Consider the following 17,708-nt stretch of genomic DNA (forward strand, 5'->3'; position numbering starts at 1 on the left):
AATAAATTTAAAATAAATTAAAAATTCCCCTCGAATTTAATAGTGATAAAAAAACAAATGAAAAGTAATATATATATATAAATATACATTGCAGTTAGATTATATACGTTCTACATAGATTTATCTCAAATTCTCGAACATGTACATACATACTGCAGGCCAATAAGGTATAACTCAAAATATAATTAGAAACTTATAAACATTTCCTTAAATATTTGAACAATGACGAAAGCAGTTTGCCTCAAGTGCTTCGCACGTCTTTTGCGCCAATTTAGAAATCGGAATTTCCCGCAAGCGTCGATTCGAGAGTGCGAGAGTCGATCGATAGCGGACTGTAGCGCACTAGCGCCCAGTAGCGCCGACGGTGACGTAGACACGCAGATCGTTGGTGACGGGTGACGCAGGTGTGAGGTAGCCGGAGTGTTCCCGGGCTATTTTATTGGGCATTTTTGCTTTTATCTCAGCGTCGTGAAGTGGTACGTACGTGGTAAGTGAAAAAAATCAATCGTCTCGTCATCCGATACTCCACACTTCTATATTGTGCGTGATGGCTGTTTTCCCGAACGAAGCGGGACGGGGCAGATCACGTTGCTTTGAAACGATGGCTGTTTCCATTTCGCGTTCTTTCCGGATGGAAGGCTCTTCGATTTTAACGCATTTGGACTTACTCGCTCGCGCAGAAAGAAGCTTCAATTGTCGCCGATTCCCCTATCACTTCGTAGGGAAAGACCATTTGTATTAGTTTACATTAATTAGTACTTTGCTCCTAACCTCATTCTCACAGACTCATCTCGATTCTCGTTGAATCATCTCGTGTATCGTATCTTAACTAAACACTTTCTCACGTGTCTTTTCAGATATAAAGGTTTTACCTTGCAAAGATGGCAGACTCTGACGATGAATATGATAGAAAGAGACGTGATAAATTCAGGGGTGAGAGAACGGAATCGTACTCACGAGAGCGCAGAGATGATCGCAGGCGCGACGAGTGGGTTGATAGGTACATTTATGTGTCTTACATCTATCTAATCTTATTTTAAATTATTATAACTTTATAAGCGGTTTATAGGATAACTGTCCCTATTAGTGTACCCATTAGTGTGCTTTTATATTTAAATAATTTATAAAAATAAACTGATACAAATAAATAGTACAAAGTATTTTTTTTTATAAAGTTAAAGTATTAACTTTATAAAAAAAAACTTTGTACAATTTATTTGTACCATATTTATTTGTACCTAATAGGTACAGGGCACACTAATAGGGACAGTTACCCTTGACGACAAATAAAATTTTTATCTTGCTTTTCATGATACGCAATCTGTTAAAAACCTGTAATATCTTCTTCTTTTGTCACATTGAAAAAGAAATAATTAAAAGAACTGTGGAATAAGCTGCTTATATAATTTAGTTTCTTTCGTTGTGTTTTTTTTGCTGTTGCTGCTATTACACTGATAGTGATTCTTATAGAGAGTGGTCCAGCCGTCCTAGGCAACGTCCAGATTATCGAGAGTACCGAGGCGGTGGAAGTGGAGGCCGCGATCGTTACAGCCCTGCGAGATCCCAAGACATGGGGCCGCCTTTAAAGAGAATGCGATTCGAGTGGGAGGACAGACCAAGATATGGACATGATTATTATGGTGGAAGTGGTGGCGGCGGCGGTGGCGGCGGTGGTGGCGGCGGCGGTGGCGGCGGTGGTAGTGGAGCAGGTGGAAATTCTTGGAGCCCAGATAATTATGCCTCTGCTCACCATGGCAACCATCACTATGGCAATCATAATAATAGCAGCAGGTTCGTTTGTTTTGTTATAACCAAGTCTTCTTTTCTGAATTTCGTTAGACTCTATGACAAATATTAAATGATGAGGAGGGCAGGATTTATGAGGTTTCCGCCAAAACGGAGTCGTTTGACTCCAAAATTATTAGCTAAGTTAAGGTATTTACATTCGTAAGATGCAAAAATTTCACTAAATGCAGAAAGCTACAGTTATTACTTCTACTTAGAGATCTTTGTTACTATTTAAAAAGAAAAAAACAATAATTTATTCTCATTTAAGAGCAAAAATATTAAATGCACAAAATAATGTCATATTTTGGAACTTGTTAATTATACATGTAATAACAAATATGTTGTATGACTAAATATTAACTATTGCGTAGATTAATCATTGTAATATTTACAGTTGTTTACCTTTGAGAAATGATATATTTATGATGTAATTCTATTTTTCAGTCGAGAAGTTGCTGGAAATTTCAGTAATTCAAATATTGAAACCCAGCCACCCATGATGACATTCAAAGCATTCCTCGGTACTCAAGAAGATACTATTACTGATGAAGAGGCGATTAAACGCTACAACGAGTATAAATTGGAATTTAGGAGGCAACAGCTCAATGAATTCTTTGTCGCCCATAAAGACGAAGAATGGTATATTAATTCTTATATTCTTCTTTTTCACACATACATTTTGGGGTTGCATCATTACATTATTCAGCAAAAACAATTATATCGTGATTTTTTTTTTTAGTAGATTAACAGATAATGAAATAGAATTTATTTTTACATTTTTAAGAAGCAATTGATTGACTCTAAAATGCTATCTTATTAAAAGAATGAGCAACATCGTAAAAATTATAATTAGATAACCAATGAATATTTTTGAATAATACCACTGTAGGAGATCGGTCGTATAGAACTCTGTCCATGCATGTACGTGTATGGCTACATGCCTGGAAGAGATGGACGATTTATAATCTTTGATAAATTGCAGATACGATATATTGTAGCTAATTTCAAACAATATGATCAGCTCTGTCTATCCCTACAGCATATCGCCGCCATCGCCTTATATCTTGGGTCATCTCGCTCGTTTATTTTCTCGTACGATATTTTATGAATTTCGCGTTTCGCGCATCGCTGAAGACACGAGGTGCCTGTTAGGTAGCTAAATAGATTGCGAGCTGGGCGCGCAAAGCCCAAATATTGCTCGCGTAGGCCGCGTTCTAAACCCGTTTATTTATTTTTACATTCGAGCATATCCTTGTCGATAAGACTCGGTGTCGACGAGAAAACTGAATGCGAGTAGAAATATGACTACAGGTGAGGCTCCACTCTGAGTTGATATTACCGACCATGTGTTTAACCGTTTGAGTGCCGAAAGTGAAGAATCGTAAAAACATTTGTGAAAAATGCGTTCGCGCTTCTTCTGTTCCATGTTAGAAAATGCCATAATAAATGTCATAAGTAGAAATAAAATTTACCATATAGATACAGTTTTGATTGATTTTAATAAATTGGAAGAAAATATTTTGATTGTGTAAACTGTAAAGCGTAATCAAGTTCTCTGAGAATTAGTGCAAGCTAAATGTATTATCAAGCTTACTGTGACATTTATTGAAACTTTTTGACATGAAACATGAGCAACGCGATTGCGCTGCGTAGCACTCAAATGTTTAAAGCTTTAAGGTATATTTTCGAGCATTATGACGTATGGCCTTGTTAATTACGAAACGACAATTTATGGCTAATTAAAACTATATCTCAAGAGGTTTTGTTTATGACGTAATTGGTACAAAGAGCGACAGTTATAATTTTAAAACTTACTAATGTTTCATTTTTCACGTGGGTACTTTGTTCTATACGCGTTCTATCTGCTATATATAAATTGTAGATTTAACATATATGTTGCTGTAGGTAAAACATGAAGGGAATTATAATTGATATAATATTTAAAACTTTTTATTTTGTGGGTATATTATATGCATGTGCATGCACAATATGAGGAAGTGAAACATTTATGTGTCCGTTTTTCGATTTTTCTTTATCCTCCGCGTTAAAAAATTACTTTGTGATGTTTTACATACCTCATATCTGCGTGCATATATCATGAAAAAATGCGCTTTTCAATTTGATCTACGTTTTCATCCGCGTTGCTTTTTTTTAAATTACAGAACTAGCTGCGTCACTGATACGTATGTGTGTTTCTATTCTGGACTTGTTTAATATATTATTATATTGATTATTATATTGATTTCGTGAACATCCATTTATCGCATTTTTTTTTCTATTGATCACCAGGTTCAAAATAAAATACCATCCTGAGGAATCAGTGAAAAGGAAAGAAGAGCAAGTATCAGCACTTAAGGTAGATACACCGCCAAAATATGTATATAATAAAAATGTATATATTGAGCGTTTTCTAATTTTGTTACTAACATATTTGGCCATATACTGACAACATATACTGACAGAAAAATCTCGATTTTATTTCTATTTTAGAAACGCGTGGAAATTTTTATCGAATTACTGAAATCTGGAGATATAGACAAGGTGTCTGTTGATGCCGATCAAGCGGATTCGTTGCTACATCTTTTGGACGCAGTGGTTATTAAATTGGAAGGAGGAACAGAGGAAGATTTGCAGATTTTAAATGTCAAACCACTTAAACCTATAATAACTAAAGATATTCTGAAAGAAAAAGAAGATCTCAAGAGAAAATCTTCTACAGAGAAGAAATCTGAGAATAGGTATTGTAGGATATTAGATATTTTGAGGAAAATATATGAAATAATATTAATTATTTTTCTATTAATTTTATTTTAGCGAAGAAAATAAGGTGGATGACGCACAACGTGACGAGAAAGATTCTAAGAATGATTCTCAGAATGCTAATATGGAAGTTGAAAGCTCGGTGAAAGATGAAAATACAATAGCTGACAAAACCAAGGAAAATGAAGACGAGAAAGTAGAAAGTAAAGATGTAGAAGAAACTGTTGACGATGATAAACTTTGTATGTAAAATATTTATTTCATATAGATCATATTTGCTGTTTACATGCATTACAATTATGCATTACTTTGTTACAGCGGAAAAACCGGAGAAATCCAGAAAACGTAAACGTACCGACAGCAATAGTAGCAGCAGTAGCAGCAGCAGCAGTAGTTCCTCTGGTAGTGACAGCAATAAACTGAACATACCAAAAGTGGAAACGCGTGAGTGTAATTTAATTTGTATGCTTTGTGAAAACGAGCTGTTATTAGAATATAATATTCGTATTTATTTTATGCAAATCATCACAATAATTATTACAGCTGCCAACGAGAAGATAGAAGCTGGTAACGAAGATACCGATGAAAAAAACGTTCAAGTAGAGAAGCAGGAAGTTAAAACGGAAGTAGAGGCAAAAAATAATAAAAAGTCTACAATTGAACCAGAAGCGGTGATCGATTTGGCTAGCGAAGACAGAGAGAAGGAACCTAGGGCTTTGCACAAGACCAGTAGCATTTTCCTTCGTAACTTGGCGCCGACCATTACTAAGGCAGAAGTTGAAGCTGTTAGTTGAAATATCTTTTTTGTTAATTACTAAATCTTGTAAAAACTTTCGTGAATGTTTGAACAATCTACATTTTAATTTTGAGCTATTCTTTTTCTTATTAACGATGTGATTATCGACATTTATAGTATAATTGTGACATTACATAATTATGTTTGTCGGATAGATGTGCAAACGATTCCCTGGGTTCTTACGTGTGGCTATAGCGGATCCACAGCCGGAAAGACGATGGTTCCGTCGCGGCTGGGTTTCGTTCGAGAGGCAAGTGAACATCAAAGAAATCTGCTGGAGTTTAAATAATATCCGCGTAAGTTTATATGTGTATGTTATAAAAAATAAAAATAAAAACGGATGCTTTTAATTGCTTTGTCTCTCACAGCTACGTGATTGTGAGCTTGGGGCAATAGTGAACAGAGATCTATCACGACGTATTCGATCAGTGAATGGTTTAACATCTCACAAGCAAATAGTCAGACATGACATTAAACTTAGTGCCAAAATTGTTCACAATTTGGATAATAAAGTGGGCCTGTGGAGAGAAGAGAAGAAAGATGAAGTAAAACAGGAAGAAGACAAAGAAAACAAGACCACTCAAAGTAGCGAGATTGAACAAGCTGTAAGTAAAATTTATATTTATACATATTACAAACAGAAGTAAAAATTCACAATTATATAAACTTTTATGTGTCATTTTAGGCTTTTGGATTGTCATCGAAAAATCCAGTATTGAAGAATATAACGGATTACTTGATAGAAGAAGCTTCAGCTGAAGAAGAAGAGTTACTAGGTATGTCAGGTGAACAAGAGGAAGGTCAGTTAGGCGATGGAGATAGTTCAATTGAGAGAGATCCAGTTTTAATCAAGGTAAATTAAACAAAATTGTATAAGGAAATCAAGACTGGAAAAACTAATTCGATGAATTATATTTTATATATACATATATCAAAAATCAACACGTGTTCTTACAGGTATTAGACAGATTAGTGCTCTACTTGCGGGTTGTTCATTCCGTTGATTATTACAATCACTGCGAGTATCCAAACGAGGACGAGATGCCAAATAGATGCGGAATAATGCATGTGAGGGGATGTCCACCTACAGCTAAAGTCTCAAGTGCAGAATTGTCGGAATATTGTCGTAACTTTGAGAGCAAAATGTCTGCCTTTCTACAACCGGTTGCTACTTTATCTGACGAAGACTTCGATAAACTAGGGGCGAAAAATGCTGAAGCGTATCCTTTTCTTCTATGTGCTTTTAATATTTAGTTATAATAACATTGCAATTATAGTTTATGAAAAATGGCGATTAGTTTAAACCAGTACTGTCCAAAATTCGTAATTCTGAGCATTGACTTGACATGTGTCGGCATTTATGTTATTCTATTTAAAAAAAAAAAAGGAAGTTAATAAATGTAAATACGCTGACATGCCTAGAAGAATTACAAATCTTGAATACTGATTTAAATTAATCATTTTTTTCAGATTCACGTTTTCTATTTTAATTTAAACAGTATTTCCTTAACATATGAATAGTGAGGTCGAAAAGTTTGTTCAAGCCAACACTCAAGAATTATCAAAGGACAAATGGTTGTGTCCTCTCAGCGGGAAGAAGTTCAAAGGGCCCGATTTTATCCGCAAACATATTTTTAACAAGCATTCTGAGAAGGTTGCTGAAGTGAAAGCGGAAGCTGAGTACTTCAACAATTATTTAAAAGATCCAAAAAGGCCTCAGCTTCCTGAGCATCCTGGTAACAAAGCTCCGCTGAGAGAAGGCTCGCGTGACAATTTTTCGCCATATGGTTGCAGTTCGTAAGTACAAGAGTTACAGGCGATTCAAAGTACTTAAGAAACAAATGCTACTATTATTATGATACGTATACGTTATGAAAAATGTGATTTTACAAATTTTGTGGAATATTATCTTAGTATACATATAACATTGAGATAACATGAAATAACGTCATTAAGGTACTCAACGCAAACATCCACAAATATTTCTAGATTCGGAAGTTACAGTAGTGGATTTGGCAGTAACAGGAGCAATTATGGTTCCGGTTATGGTGGCGGATTTGGATTTAGTGCGCCACGTTCTAATCGTGGCGGATTTAATCGAGGACGGTAAGACTATTCTTTTTTCATGTTTTTTTTTTCAGTGCAATCAATAAAGTCTGTAGATACTTCGAGATTGTCATGGTTCTCCAACCATGGATAAGCATCGTTGAAGAATTTATAAAGAGAATCAACACGATATTGTTGATATTCAGTTTTCTTTAACGTAAACCATGTATTGAATCAACACAACATTCAAGATAGTATATCCTTGGTCCATTCGAATTGATAAACTGAACATGGTACAATGTTTTACAGGGCCGCTCCGGATACTACATCAAGACCTGTTATTAGTTATAATGACTTGGACCAGCCGGACAAGGATATGTTTTAATTTTTGTCGAAATTTCTACGCGAATAATTGCTTGACCACGAGATTAACCAATATCATAAAAATGCTAATACCATTACAGATTCTCTATGCTATATGCTGGATTATACGTAACACACTATTGGTAAAAGAAAGAAATAACATTAAAATAAAGTTAAAAATTAATGCGATCCAGAAATTATACTACAAAATTATAGCACAATCTTTTAAATATTATTTATAATATAAATCAAATTTATTTAATGCGCATCGAGATCCGGTATTATATATTTAGAAACCAACAAAAAAAATCTACATCTGTGCATGTGTATACATCTATATACATATACACACATTGAATAACAGGGTGAGTTTTAATCAAATATAAATGTCTCAGGAATAAATCTAAGACTCAAAATGAAGAAAATAATATAGAATAGGCCTATTTGGACTTTATTCGTTATGCAGAAAATAGATTTATCTTGCATTTTCTTGTAACCAAATAAATAAAGTCCAAAAGATCTATCATATTCTTCGTTTTTTTAAGTTTTAGATTAACTCTTGAAATTTTAACATATAATAAAGAATCATCCTGTATATGCAAAAAAGATATCTGTTTTATTTCTTTTTATATATTAAAATAATTTTAAAATTATAAACATAAATTAATTTTAATACAATCTTATCTAAAAGTCCAAGGATCTGCTGATGCTGATTTATAATTGATTTATAATATGAATAACAAATAAATCTATTTGTGTGTTACTCTAACGATTTGTTATTTTATTTTGTCCCATTTCCGTTTAAACCCTATGTCCGGTTGGTCGTATGTCTTGGAAAATCCTGATGTCATGTTTCAATAGCCATTATAGGTCTGTTCTTTTTAGCTGAACTGGCTGCACTAGTTCAGAGTTTATCTTCTTCCAATGTAGAAAAAAAAAAGATAAATTGTGAACTAATGCAGCCAGTTCAGCTAAAAAGAACAGGCCTTGTATATCATTATAGCATAATGAAGGAAAAAATATGCATATTGTTACTTTTAATAATATATATAATTTTTCGACGAATTTTATTATATGGCTGTCACGCATGTGTAGACAATTTTAATTTTTAGATACATCTTTCACACTATACATAAATACACACACATTATATGTATAGTACAATCAAATACTAATTTTTTATACTTTTAAGAATTGTTTCACATTTAAATATTTTATTATTATTTATTTTGTTTTACATGTGCATATATATTCTTTAATATCCTGTGTATATATATATATATATATATATATATATATATATATATATGTAATAATATTGATATTCATTTTTTTTCTAATAAATATTTAATATTGCAGTGGCGATTTTCGACCAGTCATACATTATCGAGATCTCGATGCACCGCGGGAACCGGACGAATTCCTATAGAATGATTTAAAGAGACATTAATCGATATAAAAATATAGACACTGCTTAGAATCACTTAAAACAGCAACATTTTCTTCTGTAAGTCATAATTCACAAGTGTGTACATTGCATACCTGTGTATATAAATATATCTACAATTATTAATTTCAATTTCTGAAATTTCGTCATAGTAAGCATGTATGAATATTCAGTATTTTCTAAAAAAAAAATGAGAAAAAATATGTTACACAGTTTGTATAAAAAAAGAGTAAGATTTGAAACATTGATCAAATTAAGTGAAAGTAAAAAATCCAAATTAAATTTGAATGGAATGTATAAAATTAGCACCAAATATATACTATTCCATAGTTCACGATATTCATATGAAATATTATGAATATCCAAGAATTAGATGTTATCAAATTTTCGTAACTTGTTATTCTCTCATGATTTGCTAAGAAAACAGTTTCTCAAGATAATTAAGAGACAATGAGTTAATTTGTGTACAAAACCACATTATACAAATGGTAAATCGCAAACAGTAGTGAGAATTCATTTTGCAACGTCGAATTTCCGTTTATCTCTTACAAATCACGAATTATATGTAATCTGACTATTTTAAAAAATCCAATTATGTACTTTATATATTGAATTTCATAGTGTGTTTATAATAAGTAGATTTAGATAAATATATATGCTACATTAGGTCATTTGTGTCGATAACATTATATTCCTCATAAACTCAGAATTGCGTAATTTGCGTAATTTCCCTTTTTTCATGAACAGGAGTATAGAATTGGTTTAAATAAAGTTAATTATCATAAATATATATTTATAATTCGTTTATAATGCGTATGTAACACATGTCTTAATAGTAACACAATAAAATGATATGATCACAATAATTCTCTGATGTATTATTCCTTTCGAAAGAAAAAAAAGGATACATTAACTAAGAGGATATACTAAGATGGCACTAGATTCAATAAATAAAGCGATTCAATATATATATTGTCATATTTCTGTCTCTATACAACACGCTATATACATTACGTACACTTATTTGTATAAAATACTGCATTTGATCTTTCTCTGATTGGCAATGTCTTCCTTCATGGGTAAATACTAAGTAAACCGGTCTTTGCAGTGTCTCTCATCGGAGCCATCTCCGCAATCATCAATCCCATTACACTTCATTCCTTTCGTAACGCATCTACCGTTTCTATACAACAGAAAAATTTTATACGTATAAGAGATATATTTGAATTAAAATTTTGCAAATTCTCTTCCATTCTTTTTTTGTAAAAGCATTTTTATTTTTTCCAATAAAAATACTGTAAAAAAAATATGCGATGTGTTGACTTAAAAAACTCAATTCTTTTCGATAAGAATTATGTTAAAATCAAATTAAAATATTCGATACATTTAATGATATCGTTATAATTTATCTCAGAAAGAATTAAAAGGTTCATTTAATAATCCGTAAAACAAGAACATTAACATGTTAAGAATAGAAAAGAATGCGAGAATTTAAAAGAATTTCAAGGATCGGAAATTCAATTTCGCAGAAAGAAGATATCTTCTTAAGAGAATATATTGTTTCATAATTATTGCGTCTGTCTTTTATGCAGAAAGATCTTAAAATATTGACTCACTGGCATGTAAATTCGTGTTTATTGCATCGCCCTTTGCATCCGTGAGGTTCGTCCGATTTATCGCTGCAGTCTGCCAGCCCGTCGCAAAAACGAACTTTCAGTATGCATTCCCCATTGTTACAAGTAAACTGGGTGTCCAAGGGGCAAACTGAATTGAAAATAAAAATTAAAGATTAAACCAATATTTTTTTCGACGATCTGTCTTTACTCAAATAATCGATAATTCGAGACAAGAGATTTTTAATTGATTCTCCTAGAATCATATTTAAATTTCTCTATTAGAGAATCAACTGCATTTCAATAACATTTTCTTGAATATTGAACAAATAAATCATGTAAATTTGTACACCTAATTACTTATATTTATACAACATATTTAACTGTTTTTATCTACAAGTTATCTTTTTTTTTTGGAATATTCGAAATGTATGTGATAAACATAAGCACATTCCTCGAATAAAAATGAGTTAGTCTCTGAATATGTCGATGTATTTACTTCGACATACAGAGACAAACTCATTTTAGATACTTCGACGTATCCACAGATTAATTCATTTTAATGCTAACATTACGCAAGAAATCGTAAACAATTTCATTGTTATTGTTTCTATAATAAAATCATGCATATTAGGGATTCAGCGTGCAAACTTGTGCAAAGTATCCATGCATCTCAAATATAAATATGTACTCACACCCACCAAGATCACGACCTACAAAGGAAAAAAAAGAAAAAAAGGTATGAAAAGGATTTTCGTCAAGCGATGTACAAGGAGGACTACGAATAACTTTTCTGCTTGTGTAATTTTATACAAGTCATCCTACAGATATCTCTTTTTATCTGTATCTTGCGAGAACATTAAATATCTTGGAGGTATACTCAAAGAGCATTTGAGAAGAAGTGATCAAGAAAACAAAACATAAGGTATTTTTATTGCAAATAATGCTTTGAGAAAATTAATAATGATTTCGCCGTGGCAATTTTGCCGTGGCGTTTATCATTATTTTGCTGCAACAAAACTTAAAGTGCGACTGAAGGAATTCTTAATATATATATAGGGCACCGTGTCACTTGACGGTTTTTTTTTATTTTAGATATGATTGCAATTTGTGTTCCTACGAACAATCTACGAAAATCAATGCTCTTTCACCATATGATACACGTAGCATAATACAATATTTCCGTTTGACGAACATTTCGACGTCTTAGACTATCGTTATCGCAATAAGACGCTGGAATGCTCACCTAACGTGCAATTAATCTCGTCGGTTGCGTCCCAGCAATCTATCTTTCCGTCGCATCTCTTCTCCAACGGAAGGCAGGAAGTCTTGTTACCGCACTGAAAATGCGTCTCCAGATTGCAGACTGAAAAAGAACGTGTAGTACTATCTGATAACATCGCATTCCACTTGCTTCGCGTATTTTGCATTTGCATATACCCTCGGTCACAAATGTCGCAAACCATTCTCGGTATAAAATCAATTGAGCAAATTGCTTGATCCTTTTGTAATGAATTATAAACGTAATTTATCACAAAAATATAATCCGTCTTAAAGTCGTGAAAATGAATATTAAATGACAATAAGAATTAACGATGTATGAAAGTAAATTCTTGCAGTTATCGATATTATTATCTCCAAACATTTTTCTTTTCTTCTAAAATAACTTATAAATGTGATATTGATTTTCTAAAAGTAATTTTGCATGCTTGTGATTCTGCAAAATCGAACCGCGATAAAATCTCTTTATTTTTAGAAAAGAATACTTTTGTATATATTTCATTACAGCTTCCGCATCTCACTTTGGCCATATGGCATTCGTAATTTGCACTCCTTTTTATTAAGTTAATCGAGGGATATCGATTGATTTTAATTCGGGATTGTGCTTTGGCTTTAACGCGGAAAATATGATTGGGGCGATACAGAAGTAAAAACCGGTAAACCGCGAAGCCTCGCAAATAATAGCAAAGAAGAAAAGCCGATAACAGAAAGTTATAGGTTACTACGAACTGGGGCAATGCGGTATATTTTAACAAGAGACAAGTAACATGTGGACGGACGTGACCAGTTTACGACAATTTGAGATTATGAGCGAGTAATATTTATATTTATCTAGTTTTATAATTGCAATCAATATAATTAATTGTATAATTAATTATATTTTTCGTGTAATCATATAATACTTTAAGTGTGTAACTTTCTACTTTTCTTTATAATTATCATTACAAATCGCCACTATAATCAAAACACATTTTAAAAATTTAATATATAAAGCTTTTCATTGCAAAATCTATCATTTTTATTAAAAAAAAATCTTTTCCAAACGTAAAGAGGCTAAGTAAAATCAGTGATATAAGAATAATCGCAAAATTTATTTACAGTGTTGTAATCCTGTCGTTTCAAATCTCGCAAAAGGAGACAAATACGTGGATCATTACATTTTTTAAATTTATACCTACCACAATTGTGCTCATCCGAATGGTCGTAGCAATTCATATGTCCATCGCAACGCTTCTCTAAGGGGATGCACAACATGTTTGAACAAGTCCATTCGTTGTCAAAACATTCTTGGTAGTAATAGTTAACCTTCTCGCATCTTTAACAAAATAAAAATTAAGCTCGCTATAATTTATATGATATGTTGATTATAAATTAAATTGAACAAACAAAGTGAATATGAATTAAATCTCTACGCCTCTAAATGGACACCAATAATTATTGATTTATCATAGTTTCTATGTATACATTTATCGTCTACTTATCGGCTATTTTTATATAACTTGTATATAAAATGTCTCATGTTTTAAGGGATGGCAATAATAAAAACAATACATCGCATTTTGTATTTTACAAGATTTAAAAGAGCATCAGGAGCATGTAACAATTATAACAATAATAAAATTTAAAAAAAAGAATTATGATAATTAAATTATTAATATAATGTTAATATAATATAGTATTTAAAATAATTAATATAAAATATTATAGTATTAAATTATTAATAATAGAAAAACATTGAATACATATAATTTAATAATTGTAATAATAAGAGTTACTATATCAAGTATCTTTTGAGCCACTGACAGAACATCTCTGTTAATGACTATCATTTAGAAAGGATCTACCGCATTACTATTCATCAATAATACAGGTTGAATCCCGACGCTATCAATCAAAAATATAAGCAGCAATTACGAACCTGAAAGCGTCCACGTCGAGACGATGGCATTTCTGCCTATTAATGACGCAGAAACCACCGCATCCGGTGGGATCGTCGCGATCGCGGGGACTCCTGCATATCGGCAGTTGTTCGCCGAAGACGGCGACGCATACCTCGCCCTCGAAGCAATCGTCGCAATATCTCGTCGCATTAATAACATCCTGACTCGCAGCTTCCGTTTCCGCGCCCTCGCCCGACGGCGAAGTGCTTCCCGGAAATGATAGATTGCCGTTTAAAGGGTCGCTCATGGTGAACGCACCCCCGGCGAACGTTTCTGCCGTCATCGACGTTAGCGTCATGTTGGCCATCGCGGTCGTCAGATTTGATTCGTCGTTCAGGTTCGCGGGCGTGATCGGTTCACCGGAAGTAACGTTCTGCCTCGTCAACTTACTCGTCGACGACTTCAGGTACTGCTGAATGATCTGGAGCTTCTCGGGTTCTGAAAGAAAGAAGGAGGCGTGACGCGATCAGTCATCGCGGCTGAAAAAGCTTGTTACCGCATTCCGCGACGGCGGAAGTACGGATCGAATGTATCGAAAAACGCGGTTGATACGTCAAGAAATGCGCTATAAATATATACTTTTTCAACTATCAAAATTATATTCTTTAAAAGAATAAAAGATCGCACTGAAATGTGAGGAAAATTCTCAAAAATTCCACAAAGATATATCATTTTTTTTTTCTAATTACTTGAGCCATCCTTTTATTTTTTACAAAAATTTTTTCTCGCGAAACAAAACTTAAAAAAGCACTTTTTCAGCACATTTTTGGTATACAAGAAAAAACAATTCGAGGAAAACAAAATTACATTCTCCAATCTTTCTTCTTTTAAATTTTTAATTCTTTTTTATATTTTATAAAAATCGATCAAAACAGTCAATTTATTATTACACAAAAGAGAAAAATAAAAAACAAAAAAAAGAAATTAAATAGAAAGAAATTCATAAATCTGAAATAGAGACTTCTCGATTTTTCTCGTAAATTTTATAAAACGGAGAATGGAAAGTGGAAAGAAAGAATGGGAACTTCTTGATGTGTCTTGCGCCGTTAAGGGTTGAAGAAACGGCCCGAGGAACTTTCTCTCGAGCCACGGGCATGCCGAACGTCCGCGAAATACACGGTCGTTGGCTCTTGCCACTTTTCATCGCGCGTTACGACGCGCATACTACTCGCGGCCGCGCTTCAGCGCGATCGACCGCGCGCGCAAACACGGTCGGAGGAAACGTTCTGTTGACCCCGCGGTTAAATTCATCTCGTTGGAGCAATTGCCACGCTTCGCGTCGATTTAAACCTCGGCCGTCAGCTGGCGGGATGCAGATACTTTTAATTGCCCGAACGATAAGGCGACGGCGCCGGCGCGCGGCGGTGGCGAGTGTATCGTTTATTCCCGGCTAATATACGGTGTCCCGGCACGCAAGCCCTCGGCACAGCAAAGCTCCGAGCGATAAAGACTTGCAAATTTGTCTCATTAAGTTCCACATTGTCGTAAGGTGTCAAGGAGCTCTATGTCATTAAAATCGTTTTAACGTTGAAAAACTGATGCGTTAATAACAATAGACAAGATAGATAAAAAAAATTGTTTCTTTTGTAATATCGTAATAAATAATTGAAAAATCACAAGAGATAAACTTCTTGGATTGAATTTTTGTAATATGAAAATAAAAAATCTCTGAGAATGATGTTGCGGAGTAGATCTGAAGCACCTTGTATACACTTCGGCGACACGGAAGCGAGTCAATGCGCAGTCAGCATGAGCGCGAGATGAATTAAGCTTCTGTGATAAATCAATAAACGTCTGATCGAGCGATTAATCTCGAGCTGAATAATATTTCATTCTGACAAACGTATATCTATCTAACGAACTATTTCTAACGTTTCATCAAACCTTCATCGAACTACTCCTGTTACTTCATAAGCAATAAAACATCACGCGCCGCGCGATTTCAATATGCCTTTCGTTTCTCTTGATAGAGTTTCAAATGAATTAACAGCAAGGCAACAAGTAAGGAGTAAGTACTTCGTAAAAAACAATCATTCCAAAGATCTCATCGTTTGCAATGCTATTAAACAATCTTTATTTAATAAATGGATATTATAATCAGAAGAATAGTCACGCGTTTTAGAAAATTATATAGAAACGAACAACAGATCTTCGTTACTTTCTCCATTTTCAATGTAAAAAACAGGAAAGAATATACATCATCGCTACATCGCGAGATAACGCTCGAAAACTTCGGATTTTCCACTTATAATAAGCAAAGAAATAAAACGACGACATTAAGAGTAAATAAAATGAAATAAATGAAGGTTTATTTACCGAAGACGATGTACAATGCGACCCCTGCGACCCCCAGCAGGATCAGCACGACGATCAGCAGGGGTATGAGTGGGCTTGAGCATCCGGATGCCTTCAGGGGACGGGCCAGGTGTAACGTCCAACCACGACGGTGCTTGTCCAGGCGCGCCGGATGCGGTGGCGGCTCGTTTCTGACGCTTCGACGTAAATTAACGCGATTCTGTGAGGTCGGGGTGTGCGTCCGCGCCGGCAGGGAGTAAGCCCTCTGAAACCAAAAAGAAAACGGGAACGTAACGAACCGGATCCTAAAATAGGCTATGAATTTACGAGCAGGAGATATCTAATCCTAGAAACGTATAATCTTATACATAAGTGAAGAAATAAACATAAATAAAAGAATAATTCGTCGAACAGAAAAAGGAATTGATCCAAAAGATATAGATGTCATATAAAATATAAATCTTACAGCTAGTGTTCTAGTGGACTTTGAAATTAAAAAGATGACAGTTTTCAATGTTACGAAAGCGCACACATGATGGATCGTTAAATAGATCTACCTACTTCTTCGAATTTCATCAATAATCGCAGTTGGCATTTTAATTATGTATTCAAGCCACTTAAATTGCGAAGAAAGCTACAGAGAGAAAACTACAGAGCTTTTGCATAATAAAATGTAGATGAGTATATTACGTCAGAAGACATATATCCCTGCGTTTGACCTTCTACGATTTTCTTGCACCAAGCTACGATACATCGAGAAGGACAAAATGGTGGAAAACGTCCATTGCCCCGATTCTGTAATTCTTAACGACAATATCGTTATATTGTCGTTGCGCAGCTTTTTTAATTACCACATAGAATATCTACGCGACAACAATATAACGATACTGCAGACACTATTAAGAGTTACAGAATCGGTAAATAATGGATCATTAAGAGATATTTGAGAAACGCTGCAGGTCTATTGTAATGCAGGTCTTTCGTAATTTTTGCTGACGATCGTCACTGACGACGATGATGACGACAAGCATCGCCGTCGCGATCACGCCGGGCTATAGATAGACATCTTCCACTTCCGCTCCGTTTTGTTTCTTTACGTCGGTGCAGCGCCAGACGGCGACCGTTTTCTTCTTCTCCGAAGCTGTCAGCTCTCGTGACTCTCTCGCGAGCCGGGAAATCGCGGACCAGCCACCTTGGCGAGCCGCGAATACGACCCCGCGGTACCAAAACGCGCGCTCGAAACAATTTCTTGTCGCTTGCGTTTGTGTTTTAATACTTTATTTACTGTCCTCTCTAATCATCCGCTCACGATCTATATTTGATCCCCGCACGTCGTCACCAGAACTTTCAATCAAAATACGCACGGATATCCGGTGAAT

The 17,708-nt window shown here is 34.3% G+C and overlaps 2 protein-coding genes across 9 annotated transcripts in view; one reads left to right on the forward strand and one right to left on the reverse strand.

Moving 5' to 3' along the window:
- The first annotated feature begins 378 nt into the window (after positions 1-378).
- Positions 379-10,066, forward strand: LOC105459168 (serrate RNA effector molecule homolog). Of its 5 annotated transcripts, none has more exons than XM_011704958.1 (16): positions 379-487; positions 858-1,000; positions 1,471-1,791; positions 2,233-2,427; positions 4,078-4,144; positions 4,279-4,526; positions 4,603-4,790; positions 4,867-4,992; positions 5,092-5,333; positions 5,500-5,640; positions 5,713-5,949; positions 6,030-6,197; positions 6,302-6,564; positions 6,866-7,141; positions 7,301-7,450; positions 9,113-10,066. In XM_011704958.1, exons 2-16 carry the CDS (start codon positions 882-884, stop codon positions 9,180-9,182), a joined length of 2,811 nt encoding a protein of 936 aa, XP_011703260.1. In that variant the 5' UTR covers positions 379-487; positions 858-881; the 3' UTR covers positions 9,183-10,066. The 5 variants fall into 5 exon arrangements, with proteins under 5 accessions (XP_011703260.1, XP_011703262.1, XP_011703259.1 ...); XM_011704960.1 differs by having other exon boundaries at positions 7,334-7,450; XM_011704957.1 differs by lacking the exon at positions 9,113-10,066 and adding an exon at positions 7,700-8,038.
- Positions 10,067-10,155: 89 nt separating this feature from the next.
- Positions 10,156-17,708, reverse strand: part of LOC105459167 — a 38,275-nt gene continuing 30,722 nt past the window's right edge. For 2 of the 4 annotated variants that reach the window (XM_011704954.1, XM_011704953.1), the window contains 7 exons: positions 16,351-16,594; positions 14,013-14,472; positions 13,273-13,409; positions 12,060-12,179; positions 11,509-11,526; positions 10,817-10,964; positions 10,156-10,383 (listed from right to left, as the gene is read on the reverse strand). In XM_011704954.1, the coding sequence (XP_011703256.1) occupies positions 10,287-10,383; positions 10,817-10,964; positions 11,509-11,526; positions 12,060-12,179; positions 13,273-13,409; positions 14,013-14,472; positions 16,351-16,594 (1,224 nt within the window). In that variant the 3' untranslated portion in view covers positions 10,156-10,286. The remainder of the gene's footprint in view (positions 10,384-10,816; positions 10,965-11,508; positions 11,527-12,059; positions 12,180-13,272; positions 13,410-14,012; positions 14,473-16,350; positions 16,595-17,708) is intronic. The other 2 variants (XM_011704955.1, XM_011704956.1) reach the window with 2 other exon arrangements.

The sequence above is a fragment of the Wasmannia auropunctata genome, unplaced genomic scaffold (assembly GCF_000956235.1).
Source record: "Wasmannia auropunctata unplaced genomic scaffold, wasmannia.A_1.0 LD334204.1, whole genome shotgun sequence".
Lineage (NCBI taxonomy): Eukaryota > Metazoa > Arthropoda > Insecta > Hymenoptera > Formicidae > Wasmannia > Wasmannia auropunctata.

Excerpts from the sequence above, each read along its gene's own strand:
- LOC105459168 (XM_011704957.1), top strand. The coding sequence starts at position 882 with ATGGCAGACTCTGACGATGAATATGATAGAAAGAGACGTGATAAATTC. Across the intron at positions 7,142-7,300 it reads TCGCCATATGGTTGCAGTTC|GTACTCAACGCAAACATCCA; the intron begins GTAAGTACAAGA and ends AACGTCATTAAG. Across the intron at positions 7,451-7,699 it reads GGCGGATTTAATCGAGGACG|GGCCGCTCCGGATACTACAT; the intron begins GTAAGACTATTC and ends AATGTTTTACAG.